The 18,540-nt window shown below is 45.0% G+C and overlaps 1 protein-coding gene across 3 annotated transcripts in view; it reads left to right on the top strand.

Annotated features, from left to right (window-relative positions):
• The window catches only part of FKRP (fukutin related protein), a 52,839-nt gene extending 39,686 nt beyond the window's left edge, over window positions 1-13,153 (top strand). For 2 of the 3 annotated variants that reach the window (XM_069207662.1, XM_069207664.1), the window contains exon 2: window positions 10,282-13,153. In XM_069207662.1, the coding sequence (XP_069063763.1) occupies window positions 10,700-12,211 (1,512 nt within the window). In that variant the 5' untranslated portion in view covers window positions 10,282-10,699 and the 3' untranslated portion in view covers window positions 12,212-13,153. Of the gene's footprint in view, window positions 1-4,635; window positions 4,805-10,281 lie in introns of all 3 variants that reach the window. The other variant, XM_069207663.1, reaches the window with a different exon arrangement.
• Window positions 13,154-18,540: the final 5,387 nt, after the last annotated feature.

Genomic DNA, 18,540 nt, shown 5'->3' with positions numbered 1-18,540 from the left:
ACAGAGAAGAGGTCACTGTGCCTCTAATATCATATAACTCAGCAAGTAAATTCACTGGAGACGGGGGGCTGGCCGCGCGGAGGGGAAACTAGTTCTTGTCACCATGGGGAAACACGACAAAGCTCAGCCTAAACTACACTTCGAGCGACGTAAAACGATGAGCCAGACAGGGAAGGGCACAGAGGCTGGGCCGGAGAGGACCCCAGAAGTCCCTACTCTTGAAGATCAAGACTTACAACACATTCTGACAGCTATGCAACAAAGTCTAACCCAAAAAGACAGTAAAATCGACTGTCATATTACGTGGACAGAATGTCGGAGTGACTAGATAAGCAGACAGAGCGATTGGACTAGGCGGAGAGGCGGGTATCAGCAGTGGAGGATGGACAAACTGCACTGGCCACCGGACAACTAAAAGTTAACACGGAGCTGGGTACTCCTAGGCATAAGATGGACGATTTGGAGTCCCGCTCTCGAAGGAACAACCTTCACATTGTGGGAATAGCGGAGTCTACTTTGATCGCAAACACAGAGAACTTTGTTGAAAGCCTGCTGATACAACTGCTGGGTCGAGACACCTTCTCGGCGTTCTTCGTGGTGGAACGAGCACGTAGATCACTGTCGGCCCGGCCTCCGTCTGGGGCTCCACCTCGCCGGGTGATAGCGAGGCTGTTGAACTATAGAGACCGGGATGCGGCGCTGAGGCGGGCACGAGAGTTGAAAACATTGTGATACGAGGGTATGACCCTCTCATTGTACCCAGACTTCACATTGCAGGTGCAGGAAGCGAGGAAGCAATTTCTGCTGGGGAAGAAACAACTAAGAGCACTGCAATTAGATTACAGAATGTTATACCCAGCCAAACTGAGAGTAGATGTGGACGGAAGCACAATATTTTTTACTGATCATAAAAAACTGGAACAATTTGTGAACTGTAAGCTAGCAGATAAAAGGAGCGCTCCGGCAGCTGAACCGGCGGATGAATAATCAATGTGCAGGTTTTGGTTGTAAAATTCCTCCTGTAGAGTTTTGATCAGAACACTAACTTTGCAAAAGATGTGTTAATTATAGGCATAGATCAATGACACATGGTTACCAACCATAACAACAAGTCTTGAGGTCATCTGGGGTAGAGATTAACCACACGCGTTTCGCGCACTAGATACGACATGCCCCGGGCGTGGGGATGGTCCATTGGAAATAAGTATAGGTAGCCGGTATAACAGAATTGTTGTTAAGGAGAAGCAACATCCGCCTTCATGTGTGTTCCACTTATAGTAATGTTGGGGATTGTATTAATTGGGGTAGTTAGCGGGAGGATTCTGAAAGTAACAAGTAGATGGGCAGGTTGGGGTTTGGCCTAATGTGGGGGGGGGGTGGGTGATAGGGTAGAAGTTGTTGCAACACTATGGTTGGAAAGTTGTATAAGATGAAGCAGACAAAACGCAGACGAGTACTATGCACAATCGGATTTAGAAAATCAACTAAGAGAATTAGATGACTCGAGAACATACAGCTACTGACTCACAAAAAGGTCGCCATAGGCTTAGGTTAGTCACCTGGAATGTGAGGGGACTTAACGATGCACGTAAAACTTGTGAGGTAGTTGCATACTTACTTCAACTCAAGGTTGATATTGCAGTCTTGCAAGAAACACATTTGGCCCCTAGTAGCCCTATGCTCACTCCTCGCAGAATGAAGGGGCAGTTCTTGGCTGCAGGTTACACAACTCACTCTAAGGGCTTCCTATTATGGGCCTCTCGTGCGTCTGCCATTGAGTTTGCGGAGGTAGACCCTGGGGGACGATATGTGGCGGCAAAATGTAAGGGAAGAGTTCTAACCTTTTTACTAATAGGAGTATATGGACCAAATTACTACGACCCTCAGTTCTACAGAGACCTAGTGGCATCTGGCAGTGAAATGGAGAGACCTTCCACAACTTTGGTGCAGAGACTTTAACTGCACGCTGTCTCCCGCATTAGATAGATCGGGGGTAGAACCAGAGGCCCGGCTGCTGATGCACACGCAATACTAAACACAATGATCGTCTTGGGACTGGTGGATGTCTGGAGAGATAAGCACCCAGAAAAGGGAGGATACACTCATTATTCAACAGCACACGACTTGTACCCACGTATAGATTTATGGTTGGTCTCCCACAGTTTGTCACATAGAGTGACGCTCGAGGCGCCTTGGCCCCGCGAACTTATTCGGATCATTCGCCTGTCCCAATATTGCTGACAGTAGGTCCCATTCCACAGCCACTGTTCTTTTGGAGGTTCCCTCCATACTCACTGACAGACACCGCGTTCAGGGAATCACTAGCTAATGCAATCAAGGAATTTTTCCAACTAAATAAAGGGTCGGATGCCCGAGTAAGCACAGTATGGGAAACATTTAAGTTGTACATAAGAGGGATCACCATGTCCAAACATGCAGGTGTACTCCGATCGATACGAAGGCGACTACAACTACTTGAAGGGGAACTATCCCAGTTAGAACAAGAACATCGTGACACTGCAGATATACGTACATTAGGACATATTTGAGCCAAAGTACAAGAATTTCAAGAGACAGCCCTCTTGGAAGTTCGACATATGGGGAAGTATGCTGTGGCCCGGGCGTATGGGGAGGGGGATAGACCTGGCAGAGTCTCAGCGAATTTAAACCGCCCCAGTTGCAGCACCAATCTAATTAACAAAGCTGTAGCTGCTGATGGTAGCATAATCGGTGACCCTGAGGGTGTAGCTGCTAGATTTCGTGAATATTACCAAACGGTTTACACTACAAGAGGCGGCCCTGAACCTAATGCTATAAGAGAGTATCTCACTCACATTGTATTACCGAAACTGTCGGATAGCAATAAAGAGGCTCTGGGGGCACCATTTACGCTGGATGAAATAACAAAGGCGTTGGGTGGGGTATGGCTGAAGGTAAAGCCCCAGGCCCTGATGGCTTGACTGTGTATCTCTACAAAGCATACCAAACATTGATACTCCCACATCTAAAAGAGGTGTTTGAGGAGATGGTGGCGGACGGTTGCATGCCTCCATCGATGCGGGAAGCTATGATAATTACACTACTTAAGCCAGGGAAACCACCTGAATAATGCTCCTCCTACAGGCCGCTATCGTTGTTGAATGTAGATGTCAAGATATATGCTAAACTTTTAGCGGACCGACTGGCCAAGGTGCTGCCCCTCTTGATAAAACCAGATCAGGCAGGATTTGTCCCCGGCTGTAATCTAACTATGAACCTACGCACATTATTTGGCACCATACAAAACATTAACCCCGATATACAAGCTGTAGCTGTCTTTTTAGACGTGGAAAAGGCATTTGAATCAGTGGAGTGGGACTTCTTATGGGCAGCGCTGCGGCGGTTCGGAGTGGGGGACTCTTTTTTTGCACCTGATAGCCAAATTGTACAGGGATCCACGGGCCAGGGTTCAGGTTAATGGCATGGTAATGGAGACATTGGACATCACCAGGGGCACCAGACAGAGATGTCCGCTTTCCCCCCTATTATATGCACCGGTGGCGGAACCTCTGGCTTGTGCCTTGAGGGATAATCATGGTCATCGTGGCCTTAATTTTAAACATTACACAGTTGTAGTTTCGGCATACGCAGATGACACCTTGCTGTATATCAGAGATCCAAAACGCAATGCTGCTCCGATGCTCCAAGAAATAGTGCAATATGGTGCACTGTCCGGCCTTAAAGTTAATTAGGGTAAATCATTGATGTTTCCGCTGACTCCCTCCACGGAGCAGACAGGAGGTGAGTTTTCCACTCAGATGGGAAACTGGGTCGGTTAGATATCTGGGAATTAAGGTACATCCCAACATTATAAGTAATGGATAATTATGACACAGCAATAACTAAATTGGCAACAGATGTTGAGAGATGGATACGACTCCCATTGTCTTTGTTTGGTCGGGTAGCGTTGATGAAAAGGGTGGTATTACCACGCTTTCTCTTCCTATTTCATAATATTCCGATGGTACTGCCCAGAAAATATTTTGCCACATTAAGATCACTCCTGATAAAACTAGCCTGGGCAGGCAAACAACCCTGTGTGCAGTGGCATGTACTAACCTTACCGTATGAACTAAGCGGACTGGGAGCCCCAGATCTGGAGGCCTACAGTGTGGCAGCTCAGTCTGCGGTGGCGCAGGCTTGGCTCCACGGACCAGAAGATACCCCATTTCTTAGGATAGAAAAGGAGCTGGCCTCGCCGGCCCCGTTGCAGGGAAGGCTATATCACACCCCAAGCAGGCAATATAAAAAATTGGCCTCTCTGGACTCGGTGGCGAAGGCATGGCAGGAGATTGTGGACAAACAGAGATTAGTTTTGCTATACTCCCCACATGTTCCATTATATTGCTGTACTTGGTTTCCACTTTGGCGCTACAGTAAGCTGATACGCACCCTGAGCGAACTAGGTATTAACACGTTGGGGGACTTATTTGAAAACAATAGAATGAAAATCTGGGAATGTGTGAGGAATGATGCAGTTGAGCCAACTCCCCTGCACCGGTTTCAGTATTACAGGGCACGACATGCACTAGCACAACTGTTAGGTGATGATATGCAGGAACCCCCGAGGTCACATCGCTCTCTTTGATCCTGCAGGGGAGTTGCGCGAAACGCTTGGTGTCCCGTCTATTCACATTGATGCAGGAATCAAGGGCTCATGAGCTCTCAAAAGCCCGAGTGGAATGGTGAAGAGATCTGGGCGTACAGACCACAGACTCACAATGGCGTTACTGCTGCGCTAAAACACGCTCTGTCTCTCTGAATGGTAAGCATCGACTCATCCACTTCAAATTCCTTAATAGAATATATTACACCCCACTCCGACTACACAGATATGGTTTGCGTGAGAACTCGAACTGCCCAAGATGTGGAAAGGAACGGCCTGATTTCCTGCGTATGGCTTGGGCGTGTGAGAAAATACAAATCTTCTGGAGAGCAGTATTTAACGACCTACAGGCTATGATTGGGGAACCAATAGATGCTGGACCATTCTTAGCACTCGTGGGATGGGATGACCACTTACCAAAAACTGTTTGCAAGTTGGTGGCTATGGGTCTGTTGCTTGCTAAGCGTAGGGTCGCCATACGATGGGACCGTGGACCGATCCCTAAAGTGGATGTATCGCATAGAGATATGGCGTATTGTAACACGCAAACAGATAATTACAGTGAGCTACTCCCCCCTGCAAATAAGTCAGCACAATTCTGGGAGATATACAAACAATACCATATACGGAAAGAAATGGGAGAACCAGAGGTTGAGACAACTGTTTGATATATAAAGCATGATCATTGTTATAAGTAAAAGTCGAGACTACCAATTACGCATATATATGATTGAAGGACTCTGTACTGATTGATTCTGGAAGGTGGAAAATACTCATTAAGAATGACACAATATGACATCTGAATTGTATGAGTCTGCAAATGCATGATCTTATTGTACTGCTTCACTTGTTTGTATAAAAGTATAAATAAAGGTTTAAAAAAAGAAAGAAAAAAAAGAAAATGAGAACACCAAGCCTTAGAGGCAACTGCCTTATTATGATGGTCCATAATCAAGTGTATTAATAAACACTGAAAGACGTGAGTTTACTTGGTTACAAATTTCATAATTTTTGCACACATTGCCTATCATTCTGCCATTACGCTTCATAGACTAACCTTCAATACAGCTTCTTTAAAAGATGTATTTGCATTCTGTGACTTTCCAACCTTTTTCTTTACTTTTGAAGTTCCCTCATTTTTTTAATAATTCATTATCATCTTTTACCTTTTGAGACCTCCATAAACCATGAGCTGCACATTCTTCCTTTAAACAGGATATCATTGCTCTGAAACTTTGCCAGAACCATATAAGCCCCTGCAATGTTCCAGTAACTGTACTTCATACATGCAACTCAAGACACACAACACTGTGTATTCCATGTCTGGCACTCCCATGCCACTTTGTGTATATCCACAGTTTTAACATTGTGTTGCAGCCTAACAGCTTGGAATTGTTTCAATAATTTAGATTTAGGTAAAAGACTTAGATTTGTAGACAGTGGGTGATCGGCACTGTGTCCAGTTTTGGGATTGTGTGAAAATCAACACAGCCTGAATATAGAGTGATACAAAATCATAGTCTAAGCCTACATTATGATGAAGAGCAATTAGCATAGTTACCCAGAGCGTCTGATTTGAAATGCCCATCATTCACTGCCCTAAGATTTCAACCATGAAGGTCTGTCAACAATAATTTCTCCTGAAAAATACCTTCTTTTTTTGGGATGCCTGCTTAGGGTTTTCCAAGAACTGAGTTGTCCATTCCACCTATTCTTCGTTCCACTCTTTGAATGTAAGATGTTAATTCAAATAACAAAGAGTGCAAAAATAGGCCTTTATTTATAATTATAATAATTTTAAATAATCAATATGTTTTGTAATCAAAGCTTTTTGCACCATCAATGGATTAACGTGTTGATTAAAATTACTTTCAGAAATCACACCTCCTCAACACTTTGGCACAAAGATTGCAAAACCACCAACTGCCCTTGATCACATTCAAGACCTTCTGAAATAAAACTATCCTGATCCCATGTCTTTTCTAAACACATTAGGTCACTATTACTCATTGACTGGGAAATGTTCTGATTTCCTCCACCGTGATGAAATCCAGCAATATGCCAAGAATGAGCTTTCATTTGTTGAGCAGGTGTGGAGATTTATGTAAGGGTTACTTTTGTGTTTTTAGTCTGTAAGGTCTTGCTATTAGTTGTCTGCTAGCTAATGACCTCCTGCGGAACATAGCAAAAACTTAGTCGCTTCCAGGAAGCCCACTGCTTACTACTGATTTGCTTTCTTGTCACTCTTATTTGCTTGCCTCTTATTCGAAGGCTTTCCTTCCTCATTTTGTGTTTGCCTTTCCACTGGAATATTGCTTTTTTACTTCCCTTTTGATTGCATGTTTTTTTCCTTGTACTGCACACTTTTTAGGAGCAACTTATTTTTGTTTTTCTTTAAGCACTCCATGAGAGTTGATTGATTATTTGAGCATTTTCTCTCGCCCTCTATCTCTTTCTTTGTCTCTTTTTCATGCTGCTTCTCCCTCCTCAAATTCTCACACCCATGCACTCCACATTGCCTCCTCCTCTTCACCGTTTTTATTCTCCCTGGTGTGCTGCTTCTAACGTTCAATACCTGACCCCCTTCCCTGTTTCCGCCATGCTGCGCCACAGACCCTTCCATTCCTTTGCACACTGCCTTTTTTATTTTTATTTATTGCATCTGCCCAAATCTCCCCGATTGCTCCCTTCGCCTTTTGCTCCAATGCTCCCCATTCCTTGTGTTCCTTTAAATAAAATATATTTTTTAGGATTTTAGAGGGCCCTGTAGCTGCCATTTGCTTTATTTGTTTTAGCTGTCCATCTTGTCTTCCTCATCATTTGTTTGATGGCTCCTTTTATCTTTACACTTTAAAGTGTCTGTTTTTTGGGGGAATTTTTTTTTGTCTTCTTTTTCTGTAAGCACTTAATAAGATGCTTGCATTTCTCTTTTCTCTGTGTTCTTCCAGAACTTTTCTTTAAATAACGTTATAAATATTTCATTTTCAACAACTTTGTCCTTGGAGCTGCTTTTGTGTACTCTTTAACTTTTATACAGCTTTGCCCTTTGAACCACTCTCCTGTGCTATTTCATGTCATGTTGCCCTCTCTTGTTGATTCTCTTTCACCCCGCACGTTACTCTGCCTGTTTGCTTTCCTCCACTGTCCTCTGTGTTGCTGCCCTCGCCCTCTCTATTACTTCTCCCCATGCAGCACCATGTTGCTTCCACCCGCCCTACATGTCTCTTCTCTGCCTTTTATGTGTTGGATTCTTTTCCTCACCCGCTTATTTTTTTGATGGCCCTTTTTTCCTTTTGTTTCCCTGATCCAATTTAGATCATTAAATAAAAAGAAAAAAAACGTCATTTTGTAGGTGTTCTTTTGCAAATGTACATGTCCACAAATTGAAGCATCCAGCCATGTAGGCTTTCTTTCTGTTTGTTAGCTGTGCTGCACAGCATCAGGGATGGTGTGCAGCATGGCTAAAAATACTGGCAAAGCTAATAGGTCCCAGAGGCGAGAGCTGCTAGATTGTCCAAAGCTTGCTTTTTTAATATACTGCTTCAAGTGGCGTTCACCATCTTCGTTCAGTAAACAAAATTAAAATGGCACTCACGTCTGTCCATCGGTGCATGCATGTATGGTGATGCCTGCAAATGCATCTAGCATCATGCGTGCATGTGCTGGCAGAATGGCAGAGCTGGCAACAACTTCATGATGTGCACACGTTCATGTGCGCATTTACCTCATTGTGCCTTATATATATATATATATATATATATATATATATATATATTATTTTTATTTTTCACCAATACTATACAGGCAATGTCTATTGGTTTTGGTAGTGCTTGTTTACTTAAGGCATATAGCTAATTCCATTCTTGGCTCACATCCTTAACAAAACTGATTTCCATTTTGTTGTTAACGTTTGTAACACTCGGAGCATCAGTTTAAATCTCTATACAATCTACAGTGACAGACTTCGAATTGGACCTTTGCATTCCTTAATTTAGGCCTAAGCTAATTACTTGATGAATGTCAACTGTGGAAAACTTAGTGTAACATACTTACAATTAACAGTGAGAATTTGCGAGTTCCAGCATATAAACTGATTCGGCATTCAAAGCCATGTCTGCTTGTAATTGTCTCACATGAAATTGAGCAGCATTGCAACCGTTTGCAGGAATTCAGTCACCTCCACTACCCACAGATTATTAATGTGAAGTTTCGTCAGCCCTCCACCCTTATGTGCACTGGACACCTATCCAAGAAATAATTTGTCTGGAAGGAGGTACAAGTGGGTCCCTGCTCTCATACCTCAAAGGTCGGTCAAGTCAACCTTCAATGAAAGATAGAATAATGGTTGGCGAACCACCACTCTGTCTGTCACCTGTGCACTCCAAAGAGTTTATCCCTGCAGTGAAGAGGGTGCTTTTGTTATTTGTAATTTTGCTGACGGTTTCGGTTTTCTGTAGCAAGCAGGGAATCCTCAGGGATATTTGTGAAGTGCAAAGCACTACATATAAGAAACATCCCAAGATTTTTCAAGGAGGGCATTAGAAGGATGCTGCCCTTAAGTATAAAATGTGCCTGGGTGATTCTGCCATCCATCAAATGGAATCTGGATTTGCAGTTTTTTTTACTTGGTTATCTCGTTGGTGCTGTTGATTGGCTGGTAGGACTTATAGTGCTGATAACCCATAATAACATGTAACTTGAAATCTGATTTGCAGGTACTAAAACCAGTCAAGATGTAGATGTCTGAGTGGCACAATGAATGTTGGCTGGTGGTGGTACTACAGTTGGCCTGGGTCACTAACTGACTGTAGGCCAAGCAGAATAAATTTAGCCTCATGTTTTGTCGAAATTCAGGAATTCCCTTCAGGTTTAAAATGAAAAGAGGTTGTCTAAATGGTAGTGTGTCACATGTGATGTTCTGCTATCAAGTCTCTAATCCTGGTTGGAGAGATGTCAAGCCAGCTCATGGAAACCAATGTTGGGTTCGCATAAGACTGGTAGAGCTGGAAGACCTTTGATGGTTATTCTGGAGTGTAGCCATGCAGTGCATTGTTGGTCTTTCCTTAATTGGTAGCCACTAAATTCTCTTCTGGGCATATATGATGTGGCCAAGGTGTCTCTGGTCAAAGACTTTCCAGTAGGGTAATTGTAGAATATTTGGAGCTTGATATAGCATTTATTTGGAGCCCATTGCAAACACCATTTCAGTAGTCCAGATGGAACGTTACAATTTGGAATCCAAAGTCAATTTTGAGGGAAGTGCAGAATATGTTGTACTTTGGAACACATGGCATGGCACTTGGCCAGGTTCAACAATCAACAAAGATGCCCACTCCAGGAGATACATTTCAGGGAAAAGTATCAAATGGGACAAGGTCTTCTCTGTGAATCGATTTCTTAGTGCCAGCCTTCCTCCCAGCTTACCTTCAGTGTTCTGTCCCTGCGGTGCATAACTGCAATTCAAATAAACATTAGCTTTTGGTGGCATGTGAATACTTCCTGTTTGAATCCTTGGGTTTTTAAAAAATGCACGGTTAGAATACTCGATTTTGCCGGGTCCACACCAATAATAGGTTTTCACGTTGACATACTTGTATAATTCCTGACACTCACAGGACATTTTTTCTTTCTTTCAGGGTTCGAAGACTCCTGTGTCTCACTACTTGAATGTCTTGGTAACTGCACGAATAAAGGAAATAACACAAGGCATCAACAGTTTGAACATGCAGTTGACCTTTCTTCGAAGGCTGGATATGTTGTTCATATAGATGGGCAAATGTCATCATTTACATTCGGTTACACTTATATAGACTGACAGTGACTATTCACCAGTGGATGTTATTTTGTGAACATTAATTCTGCGCACAGCTAGGTTAATTTATTTTCCATCTTTTTGACTTTGGGATTTCCATATGGCTTATAGTAAGTGGGCTGGACTCCAGTGGAGCAAAATCCATGGAACGCTTCCTTTGCTTTACAGTAAAAGATTAGTAGACCATGTTGGGATGAACAGCCTACTCCCTGAGTGAGAAATTAGTAGCTAACCTTGTCAAAATGCGGTGTACCTTCTGCCAGTGGGTCCTGTCTCTAGCCATTGTGGCTAACTTGATCATTCTGTACTATAGTACCAAGCTGCACCCACGTTTGGTACCGCGTCACCGGGAGCCTGGCAGCCTGTCCTTCCACCGGCAGCCAAACTCCAGCACCCCTGGTGTTACCATCCTCATTCGTGAGTTTGAAGACTTTGAGAATTATGTACCTGAGGTAGTACAGTCCTTCTTGAAGCACAACCCAGCTCAACCTGTTGTGGTTGTTACAGACACTTTTCCGTACCCCCCTTTGCAACTACCTCATAGCCCTCATGTCCATCTAGTGGTCCTGAAGCCGTCTCCTGAGAAGCCAGCCTATGCTTCAAGGCCTGAGCATTACATCCGGACTAGCTATGTCGCTTTGGTGCCAGATGGTGTCCGAATGGATGTTTCAAAACAGCTTGAGAAGATGGTGGAAGAATACAAGCATAGTATGAGCAGGGCACACATGGTGGCTGCCCCAGTCGAGTCTTTGACCCCACTGAATTGTTTGGATTTGAAAGTTAACCTCAAGGAATGGACAGCCACATACAGAATGTCTGCTTCCAGAAATCTCTGCAGTGCCATCCGTGGCGATGCAGTTGTCCTCCTTCAAACTAGGGACTTGTTCAACCTCTCTGCCCCCCTTGCCAAACCACTTGATTACTCCCTGTTCATCCAGTCCTCACTGCGTGGATGGAGAGTACGTATCTTGGAGGACATCTCATTTCCAGCTCCCCACCGGCCTCTCTTCACTTCTTCCCATAATCAATGGAAAGCAGACAACAACATTAAGGCCAGCAGAGCACAGCTTTTCAGAGACTTTGGGATTCGGCGGGTGGTTATGGAAGATGAGAAGCAACAGTGGTATGGATGCAGCAAAGAAACGCCTCGGTGCTTTGGCACAGTTCATGATGATACTCCTGAATACCTTTATCAGGACCGCTGGACGCCACCCTGTTGCTTAAAGGCTCTGAGAGAGACTGCTTTGTATGTTATCAGCATCTTGGAGAGCTCTGGAGTACGGTACTGGTTGGAAGGTGGTACTTTGCTTGGGGCTGTACGACATCAGGACATCATCCCTTGGGATTATGATGTAGATCTTGGCATTTACCTTGAAGACGTCTCTAATTGTGACTTTCTGCGGAACGTTGAATCTGGATCCATTGTGGATGAGAAGGGTTATGTATGGGAAAAGGCCATAGAAGGTGACTTCTTCAGGGTGCAGTACAGTGAGACCAACCACTTACATGTCGACCTCTGGCCTTTCTACCCCCGTAATGGGGTAATGACTAAGGACACATGGATGGACCACAAGCAGGATGTTGAGTTCCCAGAACATTTCCTTAAGCCCTTGGTTCCTATATCCTTTGCTGGATTCACTGCTCTGGCACCCAACAATCACCGGAGTTTCCTGGAACTCAAGTTTGGATTAGGAGTCATTGAAAAGCCAGAGTATCCCAATCCAGCCTTGAAGAAACTAAACAGTGGAAGCTAGATCAGCAGGGAGAGAGAGCTGCTAAGATCGAAAGGACTACTCAATTTTGAACCTATTTAAAGGTTGCAGTAGATCTAACAGTAGAGGGTGCAGTGGTTTATTAGACTGATTGAAGCATAATACCACAATGGCATTACATGTGATCACTGCAGTTTGACATTTCATCATATTTTTGCTGCTATGTATCAAGTTGCAGATGATCTTTCTCTCTGACTTTAGCTCGCATACCTACCCCCACAAAGCCCTCAACTAAGTATTGTCTTGTTTTCTTACCCTGAAATTAATTAGCAGGACCATCTAAAAAAAGCTTCTGATGTGAACTGTCATAATAGAATGATGGACAGATAGTCATACATGTGTAACTGAAATTGTGGATGTTCATCAAGGATGCCTTTAGACTTGCGTCTTCTGAGGCAGCTTGTCCAAATGTCCATTGGCATAGAGTTTTGCATGTGTTAAGGTATCCTTTCCATTAGGAGCAGAATGTCCAAAGGTAGCTATTGAAGTAAAGTATGCAAGTGAAGAAAATTTCTTGCAACAGGTTTTGGTAAGTACGGCACTGCATTTTACATAGCAGACAGTACTCTTTCCTGCACATGTAAGTTCACTTACTTGAACATCAGTGTATGGAGTTTTTAAAATCATCCTACCATAATACTGTAGCAAAAATATTGATATCTGTAATATTAAGAAGGTTAGTATATATGAGTAAGTATACATTTACTATTGTTAACTCCACGTCTACACCCCCTGAAGATGCATATATAACCAGGGTAGGTATATGTGGAATTAAGTATAGTGTACCATAACTTATTTTGAAGCTATTTTGGTGGTCAATGTTTTGCTATGCTTTTATTGTAGCACAATACTTAAAGACTCTGGGGGTTATTACAACTTTGGAGGAGGTGTTAATCCGTCCCAAAAGTGACGGTAAAGTGACGGATATACCACCAGCCGTATTACAAGTCCATTATATCCTATGGAACTCGTAATACGGCTGGTGGTATATCCGTCACTTTACCGTCACTTTTGGGATGGATTAACACCTCCTCCAAAGTTGTAATAACCCCCTCTGTATTCTGGTGCCATATCCATAACTCTTTAGCAGAGTGTCCGTTTAGCTTGTTTACAGCTGCCTCAGTTGAGGAACTAAGGGTGTGGTCTTTTATTGCAGAATCGTTAAGATTTCCTTGGTTGCACTTTAACAGCTTTGCACATTGTATTTCACAACATTTGCCGTCCGTGTACTTAATGATCAAGGCAGTTACTACAGTGTGCTCTATTAAATCTGTAGAATTGTGGCTAGCACAGCTACAGTTTAAAATTTACTTTCAAGAAGAAGGTTTAACAGCAGGTCTTATAACGATTCTTTTGTGAAATGCCTATCCCATAAGATCTAGAAATTGTGTGCTAAAGAGGATAGAATGAAATTCCATCTCTGTAATTACGAGTGGTTCCATTTGATTAAAGAATCTCCAGCCGTTAATTAGGTGTTGTCTATGTGAGTTACCCTACACCGACATGGGCATGCTCAGATGTCAGCCTTGAGCTTGATATGCTAAAGGGACTCTGTTCTAACTCACCAGTAAGGCCCAGTTACGTTGAAATGCATCTGGGCTTATTTGTGTCCTTATTCAGCATGGACATGGTTACCAGACAGTGTACTCTTTAGGGTATGCTTACCGGTCATTTGCATGTGGTTAATAACTCTTCTTTCCAGCCTTTTTTCTTCCCCCTCTCCACCTCTCTTCTCCTCTCCACCTCTCTTCTCCATCTCTCTTCTCCTCTCCATCTCTTCTCCTCTCTACCTTTCTTCGCAACCTCTCTTCTCCTTTCCACCACTCTTCACATATCTTCTTCTCTCCCCTCCGTCTCTTTTCTTCGGTTTTCTTCTTCTCTCTTCTCTGCTTCTCTTCTCCTCTCCACCTCTTCTCTTCTGCTCCCCACCTCTCTTCTCCACTCCACCTCTCTTCTCCTCCCCACCTCTCCACCTTTCTTCTCTTCTCCACCTCACGTCCCTTCTCCACCTCTCTTCTCCGCCACTCTCCACCTCTCTTCTCCGCCACTCTCCACCTCTCTTCTCCACTTCTCTGCTGTTTACCTCTTCTCCCCTCCTCACCACCTGTATTCTCCTCTCCACCTCTCTTTTCTACCTCTCTTCTTCACCTCTCTTCTCCTCTCCACCTCTTTTCTTCTCCTCTCCTTCCCACCTCTCTTCTCCACATCTCTTCTTCTCTCCACTCTACCTTTCTCCTCCTCTACCTCTCTTCTCCTCACCACCTCTCTTCTCCTCTACCTCTCCTTTCTACCTTGATTCTCCTCTCCACCTCTTCTCTCCACCTCTCCTCTCTTCTCCTCTCCTCTCTTCTCCTCTTCCTCTCTCCTCTCCACCACTCTTCTCCTCTCCACCTCTCTTCTACTCCTCTCTTCTCCTCCACCTCTCTTCTCTACTTCTCCCTCCACCTCTCTTCTCTTCAACTGTCCACCTCTGTTCTCCTCTCCACCTCTCTTCTCCTCCTCTTGTCTCCTCTACACCTCTCTTCTACACTTCTCCACTCCACCTCTCTTCTACACTTCTCCACTCCACCTCTCTTCTCCAACTCTCTCCACCTCTCATCTCCACCGCTCCTCTCTGCCTCTCCTCTCTCCACTTCACCTCTCCACTTCTCTTCTTCAACTCTCTCCACCTCTCTTCTCCTCCTCCTCTCATCTCTTCTACACCTCTCTTCTCCTCACCACCTCTCTTCTCCTCACCACCTCTCTTATCCTTACCTCTCCACCTCTCTTCTCCTCCATCACTTCTCCCCCTCTATACCTCTCTTCTCCTCTCCTCCTCCCCTCTCCACCTCTCCCCCGTGAGCTAGAAATAAAGTTGTTCAGTATGTCCAAATTAACTATCAGTGGTTCAGCATGATTTAAGAATTTCTAGGTATTTTGCTTGTATACAGATGTCTGTACAATTAATTCTTCACCACCATCTGCTCGAAATGTTGTATTTCCTTTCCAACAGAGTTGTTGTAACGTCTCTTCTTGTTAATTTGTTTTATTGTGCAGTGTCTATATGCACTGCTTCCTGTGTCAGGTGTTCTAATTGTGATGTTTCCTGGGACAGGAAAAGTACCACAATAGTATTTAATGTGCATGATCAAGATTGTCTGGAAAATAGTTGTATATATATCGTATTAAAGAAATTATGTTTTTTAACTAATCATTCATAACTTTGCCTCAGTTCTTCACTAGCAGGATGCCCAGATGTCCTAGCTTTGTTGTACCACCGGTAACCAATAAAGTTCATTTAACATAGGAGTGGTATCAGAATGTCTTCGTTGCTTGAATTTGAGTATAGCTAGAACCTAGCCCGAGACACAGTGCTTGACAGGACTGGCTCAATAGACATCAGCAACAACCCGGATAGGGCCTTACTGAGAGACTTGACCTCAGACCACAGACTAGTGGACCACTGGAGGCTCACGCACCCGGCAGATAGAGAATATACTTTTCTCTCGTCGGTGCACGACACCCAGTCATGGCTGCACTATTTCCTTGCATCACAAAATACAGTGTTCCACGTTCGGGACTCCTGGATCTTTGAATCAGCTCTCTTCGATCACGCTTCTATCCTGCTATCCGTCGACCTAGGCCTTACTACTACGTGCCGCAAACTCTGGTGCTTACCATACACCGCAATCGTACCCCACCAGGGCAAATCTTCTCTACAGGCGCATGTCTCCACCTACATGCAGAACAACAAAGGCTCAATTTCTTCCCAGAGAGTACTGTGGGCGACAGCAAAGGCAACCATACGTGGCGTGATGCTGTGCTGGCTAATAAACAAAAGTTAGTGCACCAAACAGAACTGTAAGGCAACATTGCGTGTCTCACCTGGTTGTACACAGCCCACCCCTCGCTACCAGTGCGCTGGCATTTGGAACAACTTTGCGTAGCGCTCAACGAACTGTATGCATCCAAGGCAGAATACATGCTGCAATGATTCCAGGGTCGCCACTATAAACGGGGGTAAAGGCTGGCCGACTTTTAGTGGCCCAACTCTACCAACAGGAAGTGGCACAAGCCATCCCTGCTATTTATTCCTCAAATGGCTAGATCCTCACCCGACCGCAGGATATTATTAATGAGTTTACAACATGCTACTGACAACTGTACACCCCAGAAACGGTGCCCAGCTCCAACCAAATAGAGATCTTTCTGGATGGCATCAACCTCCCGGACTATCGAATGAGGGTCGAGCCCTACTGGACAGGAAGATCAGTAAGTCTGAGATAGCTCAGTCCATATCCAAACTCCCATACCAGAAATTTGACGGGTGACCAATTAATCGCCAAATCACACCTGTGGTATGACTGTCCATGGCTCAGGTTAATTGTGGCAGCTTCTTATCTGGCCCCTTTCTGATACAGAGAGGGACAAGGCAAGGCTGCCTACTTTCACCACTTCTTTTTCTGCTGGCAATAGGAGCTCTAGTGCCCACTGCCCGCCAATTTCCTCTCCTCACTGGGATACCCCTCTCCAAGGGAGTGTGACCAAAATCTGCTTATATGTGGAAGATATCCTACTTACCTTAGCAGGCCTGAGCCGTTCCATCCCAGCTTTATTAGAGATTATCGATGACTTTGCAATCCTACCTGGTTAGCGGGTGAACTGGGACAAGAGTGAAGCACTGCTCCTCGCCACCAACACCACGTATGTGGAGATTCAAAGCTTCCCTTTTTCATGGACGCGGTCTTGTCTTAAATATCTAGGGATCCTAGTCAAAAGGGGATTAGAACGTATGATTGCAGACAACTTAGACCCCCTCATAGCACGTATGAAACTAGTCTTTGAGAAGTGGTCGCATATCGGACTCTCCATATGGGGCTGAGTATAAACGGTGTGGATGGTCACGCTACCACGATTCACATATGTGCTAGGCACGATACCCCTGCAGGTGCCCCTCTCGCCACTCTTATTTATAAATGCAGAGTTTGAGCGTTTGTGTGGGGCTCCTCCTGTCCCCGCTTCTAGCCTGCCAGGCTCATGGCACACCGCTCCTGTAGAGGTATATGGCTTCCATTGGTAGAACATTACGCTCTAGTCCTCCATCTCTCCCAACTAGCATGACTGCTCCCTGAGGCACCGGACCCACCGGAATGGGTCATCACTGAACGACTGTTACACTCCAGCCCGAGTGGCCTCAGCCCCTCGTACAGAGTCAGCTCCTCCCAGCCTCATGCTGTTAATCCGATGTTACGGGCCATGCATGCAGCTTGGTGCAGAGTGCATCGCCTTCTCAACATTCACTTATGGGTCCCCCTGTAGGGCATCAACAGCCTTCGCGTCAGAGGGGACACCATCAACTGGACATAATGGAGCCAGCCGATATCGATAGCCTAGACCAGGTCCTTGCAGATGGTGAATGTAAGACATTTGCGAACCTATGAGAGGAATATGGCCTCCATCCCAAACAGGCGTGGCAGTACCTGCAACTAAAGCACTGCCTGCATTGTTGCATGGGAGCTAACCCCTAAGCCCTCCAGACCTAGCCTATGGTGTCCTACCGTACACACCATCTTTTCTTCCAACCCCTCATCGACAATCTCCACTCTAGGTGGCAATTATGTCTCTAGAAGGAGTTTGAAGAGGAGGACTGGGCCGACATCATCAAGGCCCTAGATAGGGGCATGCGAGAAGCCCGCCTGAAGTTCTGCCTATTCAGAATGGTCCACAAATGGCACTGGACCCAAACAAAACTGCAGAGAGCGGGACTCCTGCCTCATACAAACTGCTGTTGATGCGCGGACACTCAATGCAACCTGGCACATATCTTTTGTGAATTCCCATTGATCCAGCCCTTCTGGGAGGTGTTGGGTTCCACCCTCGATACCTCCATGGCCATTCGGATACCCCTCTCTCCCTTTTTAATCCTCCTCAAAAATATAGGGGCTTCTCCGGCCTTCCCCGTCCACAATGCTGTCTGTTGCACACAGCCCTTGCGACTGCCAAGATTTGCATCCTCTGCCACTGGAGATCCCCAGCTGCACCTACATCGGAGGAGTGGATGTTGGCAATGGTTCAGACCACCGCCCATGAGCGCTTCATCTACCACCTGCAAGGCCAGTCTGCCCTGTTCATGCAGACATGGGCGCCTTTGTTTGCCGACAGCCCATAGCATGCTTGCATCTCTCCCATTGCCAATGCCACAATTGCTAAAGGAACGAGAGTCATCACTGATGCCTCTGTTATCCCACCTGCATCACCCCATCTACCTTCTACGCTCTCCCACCCTATAGCCTCTGCCTCTATGCCCCCTTCCCCTTCCTCTTATCACTGGC

The sequence above is a fragment of the Pleurodeles waltl genome, chromosome 9 (assembly GCF_031143425.1).
Source record: "Pleurodeles waltl isolate 20211129_DDA chromosome 9, aPleWal1.hap1.20221129, whole genome shotgun sequence".
In the NCBI taxonomy this organism is placed as follows: domain Eukaryota; kingdom Metazoa; phylum Chordata; class Amphibia; order Caudata; family Salamandridae; genus Pleurodeles; species Pleurodeles waltl.
Note: the sequence above shows the minus strand (reverse complement) of the source record. Positions and strands in the feature narration are given on the sequence as shown.